General features: G+C 36.8%; 1 protein-coding gene across 6 annotated transcripts in view; it reads left to right on the top strand.

Annotated features, from left to right (window-relative positions):
* The window catches only part of LOC129418085 (kinase D-interacting substrate of 220 kDa B), an 86,476-nt gene that overhangs the window by 63,568 nt on the left and 1,990 nt on the right, over window positions 1-20,918 (top strand). For 2 of the 6 annotated variants that reach the window (XM_073864898.1, XM_073864897.1), the window contains exons 24-30: window positions 350-582; window positions 2,516-2,626; window positions 3,468-3,524; window positions 8,393-8,422; window positions 14,727-14,864; window positions 15,579-15,677; window positions 17,443-17,673. In XM_073864898.1, coding sequence (XP_073720999.1) covers window positions 350-582; window positions 2,516-2,626; window positions 3,468-3,524; window positions 8,393-8,422; window positions 14,727-14,864; window positions 15,579-15,677; window positions 17,443-17,673 — 899 coding nt within the window. The remainder of the gene's footprint in view (window positions 1-349; window positions 583-2,515; window positions 2,627-3,467; window positions 3,525-8,392; window positions 8,423-14,726; window positions 14,865-15,578; window positions 15,678-17,442; window positions 17,674-20,918) is intronic. The other 4 variants (XM_073864900.1, XM_073864899.1, XM_073864902.1 and 1 more) reach the window with 4 other exon arrangements.

Here is a 20,918-nt window from a genome sequence, read left to right as displayed (position 1 = left end):
AACTAATGTTTCCTACCAAATATATCCCGACGTATGTTAAAGCTCTCGAGACAAGATTTGAGGTCAAAGGTAAAATCAATTTCTTTGGGAGCCATTTTTATGAGGTGCTTTTATAGGTCGGTTTCTTTCACCCAAGTTTGGTCATCAGTGTTTTGTGTCTAGGAGAATCAAACCACAGAGGCCTTTCCTTTCCCGCATGTATCTTGCTAAAATTGCTTCTTCGTTTGGCTGTAGACGTCTTTGAGTGGGAGGAACTGAATGCCTTTAAAGTGCCGGCCAAGTTTCGAATCTTACTTTCTTGTACTCTTTTCTCTTTTTTTCCTGCTCCTTTCCTCTTTCAATCTGTCAGATGTACGAGATGCAAGAGAGCAGATGCACCTTGGAGGAGTCAGTTTTCCCACAATGCCCCTGCAAGATGCTACGGCGCGGCCTCACTCCGTGTTTGGGCAGCAGTCTTTGGCGTGTTCTCCTACAGGCTCATTTCCTGGGTCTTTCCCCACCGGTGGTGTGATGTCACCCTCCCAGCCCCACAGCAGTTACTTCAGCGGTCTTACCGGCCCACAACATCCCTTCTACAACAGGGTGAGACTGTCAATTGGACACATTGGTTATACAGTAGTCACACAGTATGTACATTATTAAATTTCTTTATTCTGATGAAAACGAAGAAAGATATTTTTAAGGAATGTTTGAAACCAAACCGATCATGAGCCCCATTTACTTCCAGTGGCAGAGTTCATGTGTGTTGCTCGTGTTTTCAAAATATGTGTTTGTTGCGTCACGTGAACCATGTGCATCACGTGTTTTGTCAAAATAAGTGCGTCAAAACCGTTTATGATAAAAGAGACGCTCACGTTCACAAAATACACGCAAGACACTCCCTTAACAGTAAACTCTGATTATTCATGAGATTATGCAAACGCGAGGGTCTCTTTTATCATTAACCCTTTAGACGCGTCTGCAGCAGGCACTTATTTTGCAAGACACGTGATGCACACAGGTTCACTCGACGTGCAGAACACATATTTTGAAATTACAAACCACACACATGACAGGCTACATACATGTTGTGACGAACTTTGCATCGTGCGCCCTCGAAAAAAGAAGTCACCGGCCGGCGGCCGCCACTGTTCACTTCCAAAGTAGAAATAAAGAATACAAGGGAAATGAATGGGACTCATGAACGATTTGGTTACAAAATCGCTACGATTTTGGTTCCTTTGTGTTTATCAGAACAATGAAATTTATACAGGTTTGTAACAACATGAGAGTGAGTAAATGATGACACAATTTTCCTTTTTTGGTGAACTATCTCTTTATTCAGTCTTTTGAATTGATTCATTAAAATTTCGAAACAGCAAATTTATTGAAATAAATCACATTTTTTAAAAGACTTATCGGGTGATTCTCACGAAAACTTGGTTTTAAAAATGTCAAGCATGAAAATGTAAAAATTGCTTACATTTACTTTTTTTCCCACCAGACATTGAAAAACAAAGTCTGGAGTAAATGGGAACATTAATTTAAAAACTTTTACTTATCATTTAACACTTTTTGTAACATAATTTAAAAAATTAGTCCTAAAAAATCTCATTACCGCAACAGTCAGAAAACATCAACACTGACATATTTTCAAAATGACATGACAAACCTGAAAGAACATAATTTGTAGATTCTGCGCATGGATTTAAAATCAAAGTATATATGCTTCTATTAATTAAATTAACATTTAATAAGCATCTGTTGCGGTAATGATAATCAAAATGTTGTGTAAGCATTCTGACAAGACAATATTTCAAATTAACTGTAAAAAATGATCTTACCTGGTAGCCATCTTGAAGTAACTGGTCCATGTGCTTGGTCACTCAAAATCAAACTTTATTAAAATTCTGTATGTGTGCTTAAACTGTTCTCAAAAAGTGTTGCGGAGGATGAGAACATCAGGCATGGACACATCATTTTCCTAATGTTTCTTCATTATTATTATACATGAATATTCAGTAAATATTTTTTTCTGTCATCTAAAGTAGTCTAGCAAAACATCCATTTATTTTTTTTCTTAATATTTTTGTGTTAATTTGATTAAATTACAACATAACGCATGTTCAAACACAGCCGGACACATTGCGGTAATGAGAATTTCAGCAGAAAATGAGATAAAATTTACAATTATAAATTCTTATGTTGAAATCACACATTGTGCAAGGTAGAACACAGTGTTATGTTAATTCTGATGCTTTTTAATGTAACTATATTACACATTTTAAAGCTAAAATCATTAGTGCCGTGGTGTTTCAATGGTTTCGTGAGAATCACCCTATCATAATAGCGAGTGTTAGTGCTTAGATTGGAGATGAAACTAGTCGTCGTCATAACGGTATTCATAATATTGGTGTATTCATCCATCTGTTTATTTTTATAGTGTCATGCTTGTATTTGATCCTTTGTACCACTGTCCCTAATCTGTTCTTCATTTATGTTATTTCTGATTATCTGTCCATCTCCACCTCTACAGCCCTATTTTCCTCATCATGTTTATCACCTGCCCCGACATTACCCCGGCAACCCCCATCACGCCCCCTCACGTCCACCTACTAAACTCCATAAGGACCCCAGCATGACACTAGTAAGTACACAGCTAGTAAGGTCTAGTGATTGCACAGCAAAGTACTTCAATACGTAGCAGGCAGGCACACAATTTTAAGTGCTTTGACCAAAATTATGTCTTGTTATTTGTATCTGTTTTTATACTTTGTATAAGCAGGTAAACAGGTTGTTATCACTACTGTACCTTTAAGACCATATGTAAATAAGCTCTATTATAATTGGCAAAAATCTTTGCACATAAAGTATGTTAGTGCAATGGACATAGTGTTGTTATTTAGGATGGGCAAGTTGCTGAACATTAAATGCTGATAATTAAAGCACTAGTTAGCAGTCTCAGTGATATAGCACTGTGTGAGCATCACAAAAGGTTGTGGGTTCGAACTCAGGGAACACAGCTACTGATTTAATGTAAACCTTGTAATGGACTGCAAGTTGCTTTGGATGAAAGGGTCTGCGAAATGCATAAATGTAAAATGTTATGACATTGTAAACATCCAAATTTATTGACTACTTTTGCAGAACTTAGGTTTGAATTCAAACCCTTATTTTAACCTTGAAGAACCCACAGGGTCAAATTTGGCAGCTGTTAATTGCTGCTACCCAAAATCTTCTTGGGTTCTCCAGGGTTAAAAATGCAAGAACATTAATTTTACTGTATGATGTCCTTTTAAGTCCTAGTGGAATTTGTAAACTACAGAAACGACTGCAACACCCTCATCATTGTTCACACCTCTCACTATTTTCTTTGTTAACCATCTCCCATACCCTCACTAAATGTCCATACTAAATATATCCTATAACTATCTTCTTTATCCTTTTCTTCTTCTTCATTCATCCATACTGTATCCCTCCTTCGTCAGGATGTAATCAGAGAAGACTCCAGTGAGGGTCTTCCCTCTCCTACATCCCCTTCTATGGTAACTTGAAGTGTGTATGTGTATATACACTCACCTAAAGGATTATTAGGAACACCTGTTCAGTTTCTCATTAATGCAATAATCTAATCAACCAATCACATGGCAGTTGCTTCAATGCATTTAGGGGTGTGGTGCTGGTCAAGACAATCTCCTGAACTCAAACTGAATGTCAGAATGGGAAAGAAAAGGGATTTAAGCAATTTTGAAGGGTGGAATGGTTGTTGGTGCCAGACGGGCTGGTGTGAGTACTTCACAATCTGCTCAGTAACTGAGATTTTCACGCACAACCATTTCTAGGGTTTACAAATAATGGAGTGAAAAGGGAAAAACATCCAGTATGGGGTAGTCCTGTGGGCAAAATGCCTTGTTGATGCTAGAGGTCGGAGAAGAATGGGCCGACTGATTCAAGCTGATAGAAGAGCAACTTTGACTGAAATAACCACTTGTTACAACTGAGGTATGCAGCAAAGCATTTGTGAAGCTACAACACGCACAACCTTGAGGCGGATGGGCTACAACAGCAGAAGACCCCACCGGGTACCACTCATCTCCACTACAAATAGAAAAAAGAGGCTACAATTTGCACAAGCTCACCAAAATTGGACAGTTGAAGACTGGAAAAATGTTGCCTGGTCTGATGAGTCTCGAGAACATGGATCCATCATGCCTTGTTACCACTGTGCAGGCTGGTGGTGGTGGTGGTGTAATGGTGTGGGGGATGTTTTCTTTTCACACTTTAGGCCCCTTAGTGCCAATTGAGCATTGTTTAAATGCCACAGCCTACCTGAGCATTGTTTCTGACCATGTCCATCCCTTTATGACCACCATGTACTCATCCTCTAATGGCTACTTTCAGCAGGATAATGCACCATGTCACAAAGCTCAAATCATTTCAAATTGGTTTCTTGAACATGACAATGAGTTCCCTGTACTAAAATTGGCCCCCACAGTCCCCTGATCTCAACCCAATGGAGCATCTTTGGGATGTGGTGGAACGGGAGCTTCGTGCCCTGGATGTGCATCCCACAAATCTCCATCAACTGCAAAATGCTATCCTATCAATATGGGCCAAGATTTCTAAAGAATGCTTGCAGCACCTTGTTGAATCAATGCCACATTAAGGCAGTTCTGAAGGGGAAAGGGGGTCAAACACAGTATTATTATGGTGTTCCTAATAATCCTTTAGGTGAGTGTACAGCATTTGTGTAGACGAGATAAAGTAAAGCCATTTGTTGCTATGTTGACTGCAAACACACAATCAAATATATACATGAGCAGCATGTGTCAATCAATTCTCAAGTGGGGCCGTCCTATCTTTGCCTCGATGCCCGGCCGCAGTGAATATATCTCACTCGTAGACATCCTGACTTTTTACACATTTGACTTCGAAACAGAAGTAAGTGCATTTAACAATATTCACATATATAATTGGCTGTTTGCCAGGACAAAATGTAAATTGGTTAAAACAATTAAACTGATGCCGTGAACAAAGCTTAGACTCATTAAAGCAGTATAGCATCTTTGCTACAGCACAAGTGAAGATGTCACGGTCATTCACACTTAAGAATGTGTTGATATGGGAATTCTGGCTGATGCTGATTATAAGATAATTATTTTAATGTTGCAGATGATAAAAGCTATGATGGCCAATATATAATAATAATAAAATTATTGGGACAGTTTTGTGGATAGGGCTTATCCTAGTCTCAGACTAAAATATGTTTTAGCTGCCTTAATTTAAAATAATCTTGCACTGACATATCTTAAGACAATAAAGATGCACACCAGTATTGTTTTTTTTTTGTAAGTTATGTTTGTAAAAACAAATTAAATGTCCTAATATATCTAAGGCCTAGCCCTAGCCTAGTCCGGGAAACTGCCCAATACTGTTTAGAGTTTTACATGCTACAGGGTGAAATATAAGCATGAAATTGGAGTGAATCTCAATAAAATGCTGTTTATTGTTTAACTTAATCTAACTTCAAATCTCAAAAATGCCAGAAATGTTTTTTAAAGGCAATACCAATTACAATATTTAGAAAAAAGTTTTACAGATTTACAGTTAGATCCAATAGTATGAGATTGGTATTAAAAATACTTATTATAAAATAATATAAATATACAAATATAAAATAATATAAATAAATCTCAGAATGTCTTTGGTATGTCATCTGTTAGTGTTTTGACAGCATTGGTACGTACATAATGTCACAGATTTTTTAATCTTTGTCCTAAACAGTGGCTAACAAAAAAATTTGTGTAAACTTTATAAAAATCCAAAAGTTGAAATGAAAATTTTACTAAATAGTTTTTTATGTGGTCTCAAGACTTTTGGACTAAACATCACCTCTGTCAAAAATTAGATAATAATATTGACCTAATGCTCTCGGCATGTATTATATGTTCATCTAATACTTCTCATGTGACCAAAGTGACAAAAAAAGATGTTTTAATTACTAACTAATAACTTTTTCATTTTATTGGCATTATAGTGAAATTACTGAACCTAAACTGAGAGTAATAAAAAATGAATTTACATCTCAGATGCAATTAAAGCATTTTGCATGTTAACTCTTCACATATAGTGCAATACATGTATAACTTTAAATGATAGCAATTAAAATCTTATTTATTATACTTGATTAAATTTTTTTTAATTACTGAATTATATTAAAGTTATTACTTCAAATTGACCTAAAATATACAGTAGATTACAATAGCGTTGGGCGATATGCCCCATTGTGAGATTGTCTTATTGTCAGCCTGCAACCCTGTATTTCGAAATTATGTACCTATATTCACGTAAATTTGTAAGTCTTATGCGTGACACTGACACGGTTTTCTGCTGTTTTTTTGAACATGTCACGCATTTCTGTTTACGTGTCACTGTCACGTATTTGTTACTCAACTGTTTTGTCCTATTTTGAAACCATCGACAATTCGGTTTAGGGTCAGATTTGGTGTTTGCGTTAAGACGTAAAGAAGTATTGCTTTATACCTTTTTTTCATTATTTTTTTTATATATTATGATTTTTAGAGTTGGGTTTGGGAAATCTAACCCTAAACCGAAGCGACAATGGTAAGAAAATAGGACAAAACAGTTGAGTAACAAATACGTGACAGTAACACGTAAACAGAAATGCGTGACATGTTCACGCAAAAAGGTGGAAAACCGTCTCAGTGTCATGCATAAGACTCACAAATTTATGTGGCTATAGGTACGTAATTTCGTGATACTGGGTTGCGGCCTGTGAGATCGGCAATAAACGATAGTATCAGGAGGCGGGGCAATAATTTACTCATTTATTTATTTATTCGGCGCGCATATTACAAGCTCATGTGCGAGGAAGAGTCCGAATCATGCGCATTACAAGTTTACGTGCGAGGAGTCCATGCGCGCGTTCAGGTCCGAGCAAGACTCCAAGCACCTTACAAGTCCAGGTGCGTGCAAGAAGGAATACGTGCACATTACAGGCTGAAGCCCACAAACCATGTTTATGTGAAACTATAATAATAATAATAATAACTATCGCCAACTATCGTCATGAAAGCCTGCTGTCGGCCATATGTCTGACGGTCGTCGATACACGATACTATCGTCTATCAGCTCAAGATTACAAAATATAGAATATTGACTTGTATAACATAATCGGGCAGTTACAGTTCATGCCAAAATGCTCAAACATGACCAAATATCAGCCAATTAAATATTGTCATTTTATCACATTAGATATCTCTATTAATCAGCTTCATATATACCCCAAATATAAACACCTCTGGGCGCCTCCTACATATTCTCCATCCCGGACTTATTTGTCTCCCACACTATCGCTGCATGATTTAAACTCACTTTTCAAATCTCCATTGTTTTGTTCATTTACACCACCGTCATTTGATTGGCTCTCTGGTCTTTGCTTCGTTCTGCATCATGTGAAAGTCACTTCCATCAGAGGCAGCATGAATTAGCATCAGCAGAGCTAGGATGGCGTGTTGAACGAAGCTTCTCTTATCAGCACAGAGAGATGCTTCCTTCAGTGAGCACGTCTGTTTCCTTATTCCCGGCCCCTGGCCCTAATTACAATCTTATCGCACACTTCTAACACTCGCCCATCAGGGTGGAGCCGTTTTGTATTGAAATATTTTTTCACCGTGAAGTTGTAAGTCTAAATTGTCTATGTACATTTCCTTTTTATATGTCTGTTATTTCTGTTCCGAGTCTTTTCCATCTTTTTGGTATTTGTCCTTTATTGTCTTTTTTGTGTCCTCGTTTCAGTTGATTCCTCTTGTGCTGTTGATTTGGTTTGATCAAATCATAAAAAATGTCAAATCCATGCAGTTTGTATACTATTGGACAAATCATTAGGGTTTAGGTATATTGGTTTATGGATTTATGTTTTATTACCATTGTTTTTTTGTGCTGTTAGACAGTTTGCGTTGTAAAACGCGTTCGATATAAGATACAAATAATTTTTTTTATTTTTAAATATAATTGAAGTGGGCTACTTTTTTTAAGTGTCATTGTTAAAGTTAAATGTGTCCCTTATGCTTTATCTAGCTCTTTTTAAGTGCAAATCTGTCTTATTTAAATGGCCTTTAAAGAAACACACCTGATGGTGAATCAAATTCAGGTTAATTATACAGGCCTTTCTTACGACAAACCAGCTTTTCAAGTCAGCTATTCTTTCAGACAACCCAAACGTTGATTTTGTGTATGTATTTGTGCCCATTTCTACCAGTCAAAAATAATGTAATTGCATTTTGATTAATTGATTGATTTATTGATTGATTGATGATTTAAGCATGTGACCTGATTCATCTTCTCTTTCCCTTTCTTCTCCTCTCCTTCTCTCTCCTTTTGCCACTCCCAGATAAAATCACAACCCTACAGAATGAAACAGGTACACGCATTTAAACCCTTGAGATTTCTCATCCTTATCTTGACTTATTTCACTTAAAATCATAAAACAAAATGTACTGCCAGTTTTCAATGTATATAGACTATATGGGCAAAATTACCTGCATCCACATGTGCTCATGCTACTCATCAAAAATATTAAAGGATTAGTCAATTTTCTTAAAAAAAAATCCAGATAATTTACTCACCACCATGTCATCCAAAATGTTGATGTCTTTCTTTGTTCAGTCGTGAAGAAATTATGTTTTTTGAGGAAAACATTCCAGGATTTTTCTAATTTTAATGGACTTTAATGGACCCCAACACTTAACAGTTTTAATGCAGTTTAAAATTGCAGTTTTAAAGAACTCTAAACGATCCCAAACGAGGAGTAAGTGTCTTATCTAGCGAAGCGATTGTCATTTTTGGCAAGAAAAATAAAAATCCTCCGGCTGTGTGATGAGCCAGCGCGACCTCGTGTAATTGCGTAATGCCGTGGAAAGGTCACGTGTTACATATATGAAACGCACATTTGCGGACCATTTTAAACAATAAACGGACACAAAGACATTAATTAGTATCATTTGACATACAACAACGTCGGAACGGTCCTCTTTCTCCACACTTGTAAACACTGGGGCGGAGTTTCAATACGTCATCCGTGATCTCTTGACGTGATGACGTATTGCATATGGCGCGTCACAGGACCAGAGATAGATGAGAAGTTGTGGTTTAAAAGTGCATATTTTTTATTTTTCTTGCCAATAATGACAATCGTTTCACTAGATAAGACCCTTATACCTCGTTTGAGATCGTTTAGAGTCCTTTGAAACTGCAATTTTAAACTGCATTAAAACTGTTATGTGTTGGGGTCCATTAAAGTCCATTACAATGAGAAAAATCCTGGAATGTTTTCCTCAAAAACATAATTTCTTCTTGACTAAATAAAGAAAGACATCAACATTTTGAATGACATGGTGGTGCGTAAATTATCTGTATTTTTTTTTAAAGAAAATTCACTAATCTTTTAACATAAATAGATTTGAAATCCTTCCTAAACTGTAAAAAGTAAATGTTGGATCAACTTAAAAAAATTGGAAACGCTTAAAAATTTGAGTTTTTTTTAACTTACTCACTTACTCACTTTAAGTGAAATTTTTAAGTTGGAAATGTTTAAAAATATTAGGTGTTACTAAATGAAGTAATTTTTAAACGTTTTTTCACCTTCTACCCCTGGCTTAAGGCTAGTCCTAGACTAAAACACATGTTTGAGGTGTATCTCAACTGAAAATAACTTGCACATACAGATCTTAAAATATGCCAGTGCCATTGATTTGTCTTAAGATACACACTAGTAAGGCATGTTTATAAAAAATGCTTAACCATCTTTTTTTAACTAAGGCCTAGTCCTGGCTTTAGCTAAGCCTTGTCTGTGAAACCAGTGCCTTAAGTTTATAAAACTTAATTTTTTAGATGTTACCAATTGAAGTTTTTTTAACCTTATATTTAAGTTTATAAAAACTTTTTTTTTAAGTAGGGCAGCTGTCACTTTTTACAGTTTATAAAGCTTTTGATGTTCTGCCAGATGTTGGAACATGGATGCAGTAATTTACTTCCATTCACACAAACATCTGTAATGCAGTGCACTGATTTTGGGTGATGGGGTCTTACCCGCAAAATTTCAATTCAATTGGTCATTGGGTTCATTAGGATTCAGATCTAGGCTATGTACAGCCTATAGTCAATTCTTTCACACCAGAATTCGTTGAAAGACCTTAAAGAAAAGAAATCAACTTCATATACATTTGATGTGTAAAATTATGTACACATACCCAATATATGCACTACAGTCGTAACAGTGACCTGTAGACAAAACAAGTTTTCTTTAATACAATAATCCCATATTATGGTTGCTGCCATTTTGAGATCATATGTCCAGCTAAATACTACTTATACTTTTTGTTTTTTTGTATCTTAGTAAACATGCCTGCTGATGATGAGTAGGATTACTTGAGTGCAATTAATTTAGGTGAACAGAGTTGTTGTTAACCATGTTGTGAACCATCATCTTGCATCACTTTGACTACATGTCACAGCTGAACCACATATAGATACATGGCCAAGTCTTCCATGTATCATCATATGAAGAACAAGCTTGCAAGATGCTAATACTGAGTCATCTATAGCATTCATTTCCATAAGTTGATGATTAAAGGGGTCATATGATGCACTTTTATTTTTTTTTATTTTTTAAAAGCTGTTTGTGCATATAGAAGATTTGTGAAGTTGCAAAGAATAAAGTCTAAAACCCAAAGAAATATTCTTTCTAAAAGTGAAGGCCCATCCACGCCTTCCTAAAATACCTCATTCAAATATCTACATCACTGTGTGGGAAGATTTGCATAACAGCGGCCAAATATATACTTAAAGAAGGCGTAACATTTTTCTCGCTGTAGTATTATTGCCGCTGCCGCCATGTCGTGGAGACGCTGGGCTTTGCGAGCAGATATTCCAAATATGGTAAGGGTGTAACATTTCCGTCTTACACTTGAGGTATTCGGTGAATCACAATGCACTGGATAGCTTTATTAAAATCTATGTTTTTTTTTTTAGAAAGACGAGGAGCAAAAATAATGTGGGGTTTGTGGAAGATTATGTTTTTTTTTTACCTTAACCCATGCAATTTTGCATTGCACCAAATACAAAACAATTATGTTATTTTTAGCAACGTCAAATGACCACTTTAAAATAGACCACTTTATTTAGTTAAAGATTTCATGAGAATTTCAGTAATAGTGTCACTTCCGCAAGACCACAGAAAGCCTACATATCAATTGACTGGGCCGACCACAACAGGTCTGATGAAATCAGTACACAGGCCAAAAATCGACCGTTATTGCAAACTGGGTCACTTAACCACAGACAAACAGACCAGTTTAAAAATTAAAACAACAAAACTAAACCGCTCCCAATGTTCTCAACAAAGCTGTCTACGCTTGAAGTGCTTGTTGCGCCATCAATTGACAAATGCTCTCTTTTTTTTGACACGCTGCACGCCTACTTCAGCCAGTTTGTTTCCTGTTCTGTAAAATAAAGCATTTTTAAAAAAAAAAAAAAATTAGTTGCCAATATTTTTTGATGTTTGTGTATTTATGAAAAAATATATAGGTAACACTTTATTTTATGGTGTCTTTGTTATATATTACATGTAATTACTATAGTGGTAACAGTAAATTATGCACAATTACGTGAGAGTCCTTTTAGGTAAGCCGCGCCACTAGGCGGCCATGTTTGCAACGCCTCCGGGCAGTGATTTTTAGTCATGCAAGACTAAAGTCATTTTTGGTTGAATGGGGAAAGACAGATATCTCTTAAATAACGTGCTAAAATCACAATTAAACAACACATTTCTGACCAACAGTTAAACCTGACATCAACTGTGCCATAACTTTTGTCTCTTAAGCTCAAATTGTGCGTTTAACTACTTTGCCTGTGCATAGGTTGGCAAGCACCTCATGAGACTCTGTACAGAGCCACTCCCCATGAGAATCATCAGTCTTTATCGATTGATGATTGGTTCTTTTAACCGAAAGGCAGGACTTCTGTCAGAGCAGCCGTATTGAGCTTTGCAGTTCCCCCCAAAATAAGAGTCCTCAATAATATTATATCCAATATCTATAATTGCGTCCAACTAACCCTAACCCTAAACCAAACCCTAAACTCAATCCTATAGTAAGTACATGTTGTTAATCATTATTATTCAGTACTTAAATTATAATTACACTGTAACAATCACAAATCGTAAAATAAAATGTATACTTAAATAGTGTTGTCTCAAGCTTCCAGCTGATTGGTCTGTTTTTCCTAAACATCACTCCTGGTGTTGATAGCCTTAAACTGGACACACGTGTTAGCCAGTCTGTAGTTAAGGAATAGTTGACCCAAATATAAATTGTTAACTCAAATATATTTTCTCATAATTTACTCATCATCATGCAATGCCTTCCTTTTTAGTTAAAGAGCACCTATTTCATTGCTAAAAACAACGTTATTTGTGTATTTGGTATAATACACATTATTTTCCACATACCAGACATTTTTGTAGCTCCAGATTTCACTTTCTTCCTGAAACGCACGAATTTGAAAAGCTCTCTGTCCCTGATTGGCCAGGTAATCTGTACATTGTGATTTGCTCTGAATACCTCTGACGTCAGATGCTCCTTACCATGTTTAAAAGATTTGCTCACAATGCAATGCTAACAGGAGTTAATTTACAGGCTGTGAGTCCGAAGCGGGAGGAATTATGATAAGGTCGGTCTTCTCTATGTCACCAATCCCAGGAAGTAAACTGTTGCCTACAATCCGTGTGTTTGTTGTAGTCCAAGAAAAAAGATTTACGTTGGAGACGATAACTCACGTCATTGTTTACTTTGTGGTTTTTACCTTTTGCATATCGTTAACGTACTAATACACACCAAAGAAAATGTAAAATCGTGAATCGCCACCATGTTATCTTCTTATACTGGAGCCAACATGAAATGCAAATATATCCATCAGTAAAGTAAACCAAATGACTCCAGTGGCTTACTTACAGTATGTTTGTGAGAAAATGAGTTAAACACAGACATAATAACTACTCACGAGACACAAGAACCAATGACATTATCAACGTGCCATATTTAGGTGGACTATTAAGGACAAGTTCGGTATTTTATACCTAAAGCTCTGTCTTCAGATTGTTTATTATGAAATAGAACTGTTTTGTCTGAAATTTGGACATATGATGCTGGAGCTGGCCTGAAAATTTTCGGTTTCTGTTGTATCACCCCACAACATCTACAATGACTGCACTGGAACAATCCTTCCTAAAATGCATTAAACTTTCGTTTACAAAGACGTGAAAAAGATGCTTTCCAACAGGTGTTTTAGCATTCGTGTAACCTTGTGGACCTATTTTTCCAAACGCCTCACACACGTACATTCTTCCGATGAGAGCTTGAATAATAGTCACTCCAGCCCAGTTGGTGGCGATAATCCTCCTTTGCCGATTGCAAGAATACAAACAAAGTTCCCGGCGCGGAGTAATACCGTACCTCAGAGCACATCTAATACAAGTCAATGGAGTTGGACAAAAACTACAATAAAACCTTTTGGAAAGCATCTTTTGCAGCGATTTTTGTTTGACCATATCAAACCGAACACCCGAAAATACTCGGGCCAGCATCATATGTCCAAATTTCAGTCAAAAACGTTCTATTTCATCATAAACAATCTGAAAACATGGCTTAAAGTGTAAAATACCGAACTTGTCCTTTAAAGAGATGGTCACACTGAAAAATAACAGTATCTATGAATTGAAAAAGCCCACCTCTTGCAATAACGGGTCAAATCCATGACATCAAAACATGCAACAAATGTTCTTTACTTTGACAATGATTGCCTGCTTTGCTTTTGTATGAGGAGCATGCTGCAGATAAAGGTGCTTTGCCTCTTCACCGCTGCTGCATGGCATCGCGTTGTCTGTCAAAGAATGTATTGTTAAAGGAATAGTCTACTCGTTTTCAATATTAAAATATGTTATTACCTTAACTAAGAATTGTTGATACATCCCTCTATCATCTGTGTGCGTGCACGTAAGCGCTGGAGCGCGTTGCGACGCTTCGATAGCATTTAGCTTAGCCCCATTCATTCAATGGTACCATTTAGAGATAAAGTTAGAAGTGACCAAACACATCAACGTTTTTCCTATTTAAGACGAGTAGTTATACGAGCAAGTTTGGTGGTACAAAATAAAACGTAGCGCTTTTCTAAGCGGATTTAAAAGAGGAACTATATTTTATGGCGTAATAGCACTTTTGGGAGTACTTCGACTCGCCTGAAAAGTCCGCTCCCCTTCTCACTCTCATAATGGGAGAGGGAGGGTGTTATTGCGCCGAGTCGAAGTACTCCCAAAAGTGCTATTACGCCATACAATATAGTTCTTCTTTTAAATCCGCTTAGAAAAGCGCTACGTTTTATTTTGTACCACCAAACTTGCTCGTATAACTACTTGTCTTAAATAGGAAAAACGTTGATGTGTTTGGTCACTTCTAACTTTATCTCTAAATGGTACCATTGAATGAATGGGGCTAAGCTAAATGCTATCGAAGCGTCGCAGCGCGCTCCAGCGCTTACGTGCACGCACACAGATGATAGAGGGATGTATCAACAATTCTTAGTTAAGGTAATAACATATTTTTATATTGAAAATGAGTAGACTATTCCTTTAATCAATAAAATTAATAACTATTTATTATATTTGTGTGTAGGGCTCTGGTTGTGGGGTTTCTGGTGAGCCCCAAGTTCTTCTTAGTTCCCTAAGCATTGACGCAGTGTGCGAGAAGCTTGGGCAGCTCCAGGGCCTGGACCCCTGTATGCTGGAAGAGTACATCAACACAGTCAAAAAGGTATTTCCTAGAAGTGTGCTAAATTGAAAAGCATGCAATCGGTTTGAAAAGTAAAGCGTACAGATTTACATTGCAAGAAATAGCCACTTTCATCAAAAAGGGTACACTGTGGGCTTCCCATTGGCATTGTTTTACTGCATTTATTAAACTGAACCATATATTTTTAAGTTGGCTGATTTAATATGAGTATATTATTTTCTAACCCACTAGGTCAGCATAATCTAATGGTTAAGCTCCTCCTTTTACTGACCACTTTTCCAAAAGACTCATTTTCAATGTCCTATTTGTGAAACTTGCAAGTGCACAGTTGTCTAAACAGACAGATGACTGTAGAAGAAATACATGACTGAGAAACAGGGTGTGGTAAATTCATTCATCTCTGTAAATACCCATTCATCTATTGGAAAAGACTAGCTTTATCAGTTCCATGTGGTGCGCATAGAGGTTTCACAATAAGGGCTTTCTCTCCATTGGACAACATCTGAAGGATGCAATGACATTCCTGATGTCTCCGTTAGACATCCATTAGTCAACCTGCCAGCTGTGCGGCATCAGCCTGCATACTTAAATATCTCTTTTGTTGTAAAAGTGAGCTTTGTTTCACCATCCAACATACCAGCATGCACCAATTTGTTTCACTAAAGTGATGCTAAGATAAATTAACCTAGTTATTAGTTGTACCATTGGTGTTAAATTCTTTCATCCTAAATGTAGGCCAACGTGAACGGTCGGGTTTTGTCTCAGTGCAACCTTGATGAGCTCAAAAAGGAGATGAACATGAACTTCGGAGACTGGCATCTTTTCAGGACCATGGTAAGATGTTGAATACCTACATACTTGGATGTTTTTGGTCTTTTATTTAACCCTCGCAGTTAATCTGTCTATAGTGAAGTAGGTTGGACGAGGCTGAATAAGGAACACATGTAGTCGTGTTGATCAGATTTCCATTTGCGCTTATACAAACGAATGTTGTGTTGCCAACAAGCATGCAGCCATCTGGTCCAAGATGGCTGCTTTCTGGATGAAGGAGGGTTATTGTCAGTGGGAGCTCGGTGTCCACTTGAAGATCTGAATAGCTTGATGTTCACAAAATAAAGTAGCATTCTTTAGACTGGAACCAAGTCCAAATTGAACGACTTGGGGCTAGTTGTAATATTGGCATGCCTCAGAAGTTTCACATAGAATTTTGGCTATTTTATGTTTCTCAAAAACGCCTTAGTGAAGCATGCCACTTTTGTATTTTTTGGGTTTGTGTCAGTGTTGTTCTGTTAATACGTTTAATATTGTAAAGAAAAAAAAATGGTTAAATACAAAAAGCACGTATATAGATACATTTGTAAAGTTACAAATTAAAGTTGCAAATTTATATGCAAATAGGGCTTGACTTGTAAACCGAGAATACCTGTATAAGATTCAAAAGTGACCCTGTATGTGAAATCCAGGCTTAAGTCTCAGTCTCATTATAAGATTAGGAGTATCAAAGTTTTATTTCACTCATTTATTTCGCTTTAATACCAATCTTTGACATGATCATACTCGGTCAATATTAAAGATATAAATTTTATGTAGAAAACAGTATATCACAAAAATGATTTTAGCTCGGTTTTCACAGGCAACTTATGTCTATCAGCATTTTGTCCTACATTTGTATAACACAAACAAGAAATATCCTTCAAGTTGCTTCTCTCATTTCATTATCTACCCCTTAAAGGTACACTTCACTTTTATAGGCTAATTAAATAAAATAGGCTCATTTTCCAGCCCCCCTAGAGTTAAACATTAAATTTTTAACGTTTTGGAATCCATTCAGCCGATCTCTGGGTCTGGCGCTACCACTTTTAGCATAGCTTAGCATAATACATTGAATCTGATTCGACCATTAGCATCGCGCTAAAAAATAACCCATGAGTTTCGATAATATTCCTATTTAAAACTTGACTCTTTTGTAGTTACATGGTGTACTAAGACTGATGGAAAAATTAAAAGTTGTGATTTTCTAGGCCGAAATGGCTAGGAACTATACTCTCATTCTGGCGTAATAATCAAGGACTTTGCTGCCGTACCATGTCTGCAGGAGGCGCAATGATATACGCAGTGCCCGAAAATAGTCCCTCCTATTGAAAGTTACCAAGGGGACTATTTTCAGGTGCTGTGTAAAATCATTGCGCCTCCTGCAGTCATGTCACATCTGCAAAGTCCTTGATTATTACGCCAGAATGAGAGTATAGTTCCTAGCCATATGTGCCTAGAAAATCGCAAATTTTAATTTTCTGTTGGTCTTAGTACACGATGTAACTACAGAAGAGTCAAGTTTTTAATAGGAAATATATCGAAACTCTTTGGTTATTTTTTTAGCGCGATGCTAATGGTCTAATCAGATTCAATGGATTATGCTAAGCTATGCTAAAAATGGTACCACCAGACCCGGAGATCGGCTGAATGGATTCCCAAACTGTAAAAATCAAATATTTAACACTAGGGGAGCTGGAAAATGAGCATATTTTCAAAAAAGTGGAGTGTCCCTTTAAAATAAATTCTCATGTAACTGTCGCCATATTGTACTGCTTGTCTGTTGTAGGTTCTAGAGCAACGGCAACTGGAGAGCCAGCTGTTGCGTGATGAATCGGGGGCGTGCGGTGACCAGAGCGGCATCGTTTTGACTCAACTCGAACCTCGCGGACCCTCTGAAGCATCACGAGATGTTGCGATAAACCCAGAAAACTTCTCATACAGCCTCAACCTGAGCTTTGAAGAGCTCAGCAGCGTGGGACTCGAGGAGCCTTCCAGGCAACACGGTGCCCAGTGGCTGGTGCGTGGTATTGCTGCGCACACAAATACATTCAGCTGGTCAACAGTGAGAAACGGTCTGTAGATAAACACAGGTGCACAGCAGCCAAAGACAGTAATTAAACACAGAGACAAACACAAACATATATGCCTACAGAGAAAATAAACTGGGCCGTTTCTGTCAGAGCATCTTTTTCTTCAGTCGCATTTTTTTTTTTTTGACACACTGGAACTTAGCTTCTGCTTTTCAGAAGTGTCTCATCAGAATGAAAATAGCATGTGGTTTACTGGGTGAGAAACGGAGCGTTTTCTGACCTGGATGGGCAGAGGAAGTGAAGAGCTGACCACACACACATGCACACACACACACAGTAGCTCTCTATCACACAGAGATAACTATTTCTGCACTCATCTATTAACACTTGGCAAGGTGTCACTGAACATTGCCACACACAAGCAAGAGCTCATAATGGTTTAGATTAGAATCATAGATGTTGGTGGTAAAGATCACTCCGTGTTGACTTCTCTAAATGACTAAAATACTTTTATCATCTACTCATGCACCTCATGCATAACTTTATTTTTTCCCCCATAAAAACAGCGTTACTCATTCCAGTGCTTCTTAATTCCGTTCCACAGTACAGATCCACATTTCGATTTCTTCTTTATTTAAAGGCGGAGTCCACGATGTTTGAAAAACGCTTTGTAAAAGGAGACGGGCCGACCACCAAAACACACTTATAGCCAATCAGCAGTAAGGAGCGTGTCTACTAACCGACATCCTTGCCGGGTTGCGTATGTGTGGGGCGGGTCTATCAACAGAAGGTCCAGATTCTATTGGGGTAGGGGCGTGTTTGTTTAGGTGATTTCAAATATCAACATTGGCTTTCAAACATCGTGGACTCCGCCTTTAACACACTCGAGTCAATTTGTCTGCTTACTGTATTAGAAAAGGTTTGTGACCTAAATTGTAGTGTCAGATTTACAAAATGCATACAGTTTTTTTTATCGAGAACAACTTAAGGCCTTTTAAAGCCACGTGATAGCCTTGTACGAGAGATTTTTTTTATTATTACTGAAAATCTTGCCGTCCACCGCACCTCCCATTTCAACATTCATGATGTATGCGAGAAGCAGGAAGGTCTGTGCTTAATTTCTTCAACTCTTCCGTCTTTTCCGTGGTGTTGGTTTGATGCGCTTTTGTATGCAAACAGAATCTCCCATGTGTATTACAAACGTGCCAAGTTTTAACATGCAGAAGCATACATGAGATTTGAATATCGACCTACATTTTGGCCTATTCCCCAACTAAGCAATTTTTTTGGCTTTAAGTAATATAGAATATAGTGCACTAGGCATAACATTTATTTTATATTTGGATAATAAAAGCCATTGATCTCCATCTACTTGTACTGTGTGCCAAAGAACAGCTTGAATGTTTGGCTTAATTACTCCTTTTGTTCACCACGGATAAGAAATAATAAGCAATAAATGTTGTGTGGGTAAGGGGAAAATGTTGGTGTAGGCTATAAAATTGGTTCAATTTAAAAAATTAAGTTAATTTAACTTAAAAATATTAGTTGACAACAATTTTTACAACTTTTTGAGTTAATTGATATTTTTAAGTGGAATTATCTCAAAATTTTAAGGCAACCAGGTAACTTACTTTTTTTAAAGGGATCGACACTCTAATTTTCCAGCTCCCCTAGAGTTAAACATTTGATTCTTACCGTTTTGGAATCCATTCAGCCGATCTCCGGGTCTGGCGCTAGCACTTTTAGCATAGCTTAGCATAATCCATAGAATCTGATTAGACCATTAGCATTGCGCCTAAAAAATAAGAAAATAGTTTCGATATTTTTCCTATTTAAAACTTGACTCTTCTGTAGTTACATTGTGTACTAAGACCAACGGAAATTAAACGTTGCGATTTTCTAGGCAGATATGGCTAGGAACTATATACTCATTCAGGCGTAATAATCAAGGACTTTGCTGCTGTAACATGCTTGCAGGAGGCGCACTGATATTACTCACTACCTGAAAATAGTCCACTGCCAATAAGTTACTAAGGGGACTGTTTTTGGCTGCTGCGTAATATCATTGCGCCTCCTGCAGCCATGTTACAGCAGCAAAGTCCTTGATTATCACGCCATAATGAGAGTATAGTTCCTAGCCATATTTGCCTAGAAAATCGCAACTTTTAATTTTCTGTCGGTCTTAGTACACGATGTAAATACAGAAGATTTAAGTTTTAAAAAGAAAAAATATTAAAACACTTTGGTTATTTTTTAGCGCTATGCTAATGGTCTAATCAGATTCAATGGATTGTGCTAAGCTATGCTAAAAGTGGTACCACCAGACTCAAAGATCGGCTGAATGGATTCCAAAACTGTAAGAATCAAATGTTTAATACTAGGGGAGCTGGAAAATGAGCATTTTTTCAAAAAAAAGTGGAGTGTCCCTTTAAGTTGAACCAACAAATCTTTTTTTATAGTAGTATTGGTATTATGATGTATGTTGTTAGTGTATTGTAGATTTTTCTCTCTTGTTTGGTTTCCCAAGACCAAGAAATACAATACAATACAATACAATACGAACTTAAACAGGGAATAGATTATCATTTTCATTTTTGGGTGACCTGTCCCTTTAACTCTTTCCCCGCCATTGAGGAGTTATCTCATCAATTAAGAGAAAACATTTCCCTGCCAATGACGCTTCCCTAAGATTTTATGATAATCTTTAATTCTGCTATAATCCACTAGGTGTCACTCTTACTCAATTTATAAAAAACTAGAGCATCAGCTAATTCTACAACATTGTACACTATGTTTTGATCTTCATTCTGAATCTGATCTCTAACAAAAGTCGTTTACAAAAATGCAACAATATTTGGTATTTTTGAAGAAACCTACCCATATTTAAGATGTTATAAAAAGAGAACAAATGAGGATAGGATGAATTTTTTTTTCTGTTGTGTTTGTTTTTTTCTTTGTTTAAAAGCAAATGGTCTGTTCTTTCATTTTAAATATATTTGTATGTTAATATATACAGTACTGTGCAAAAGTCTTAAGCCACCATACCAAAATTATATTTGTTGTTTTTGCAACGTTATAGTGATCATATATAATTATTTTTCAGTCTCTTTAATAGAATACAACCAGAAAATACAGGAAATTTGTATGTACTATTAAAAACAGTATAAAAATGTAAACTGATGTGTCAACTATTTAGGGTAAACTCCCCTTCCACTTGAGCAATAGCAGGAAA

Source organism: Misgurnus anguillicaudatus, unplaced genomic scaffold (genome assembly GCF_027580225.2).
Source record: "Misgurnus anguillicaudatus unplaced genomic scaffold, ASM2758022v2 HiC_scaffold_28, whole genome shotgun sequence".
NCBI classification, from domain to species: domain Eukaryota; kingdom Metazoa; phylum Chordata; class Actinopteri; order Cypriniformes; family Cobitidae; genus Misgurnus; species Misgurnus anguillicaudatus.
The sequence above is the reverse complement of the archived record's forward strand: the minus strand, read 5'-3'. Positions and strand labels throughout refer to the sequence as shown.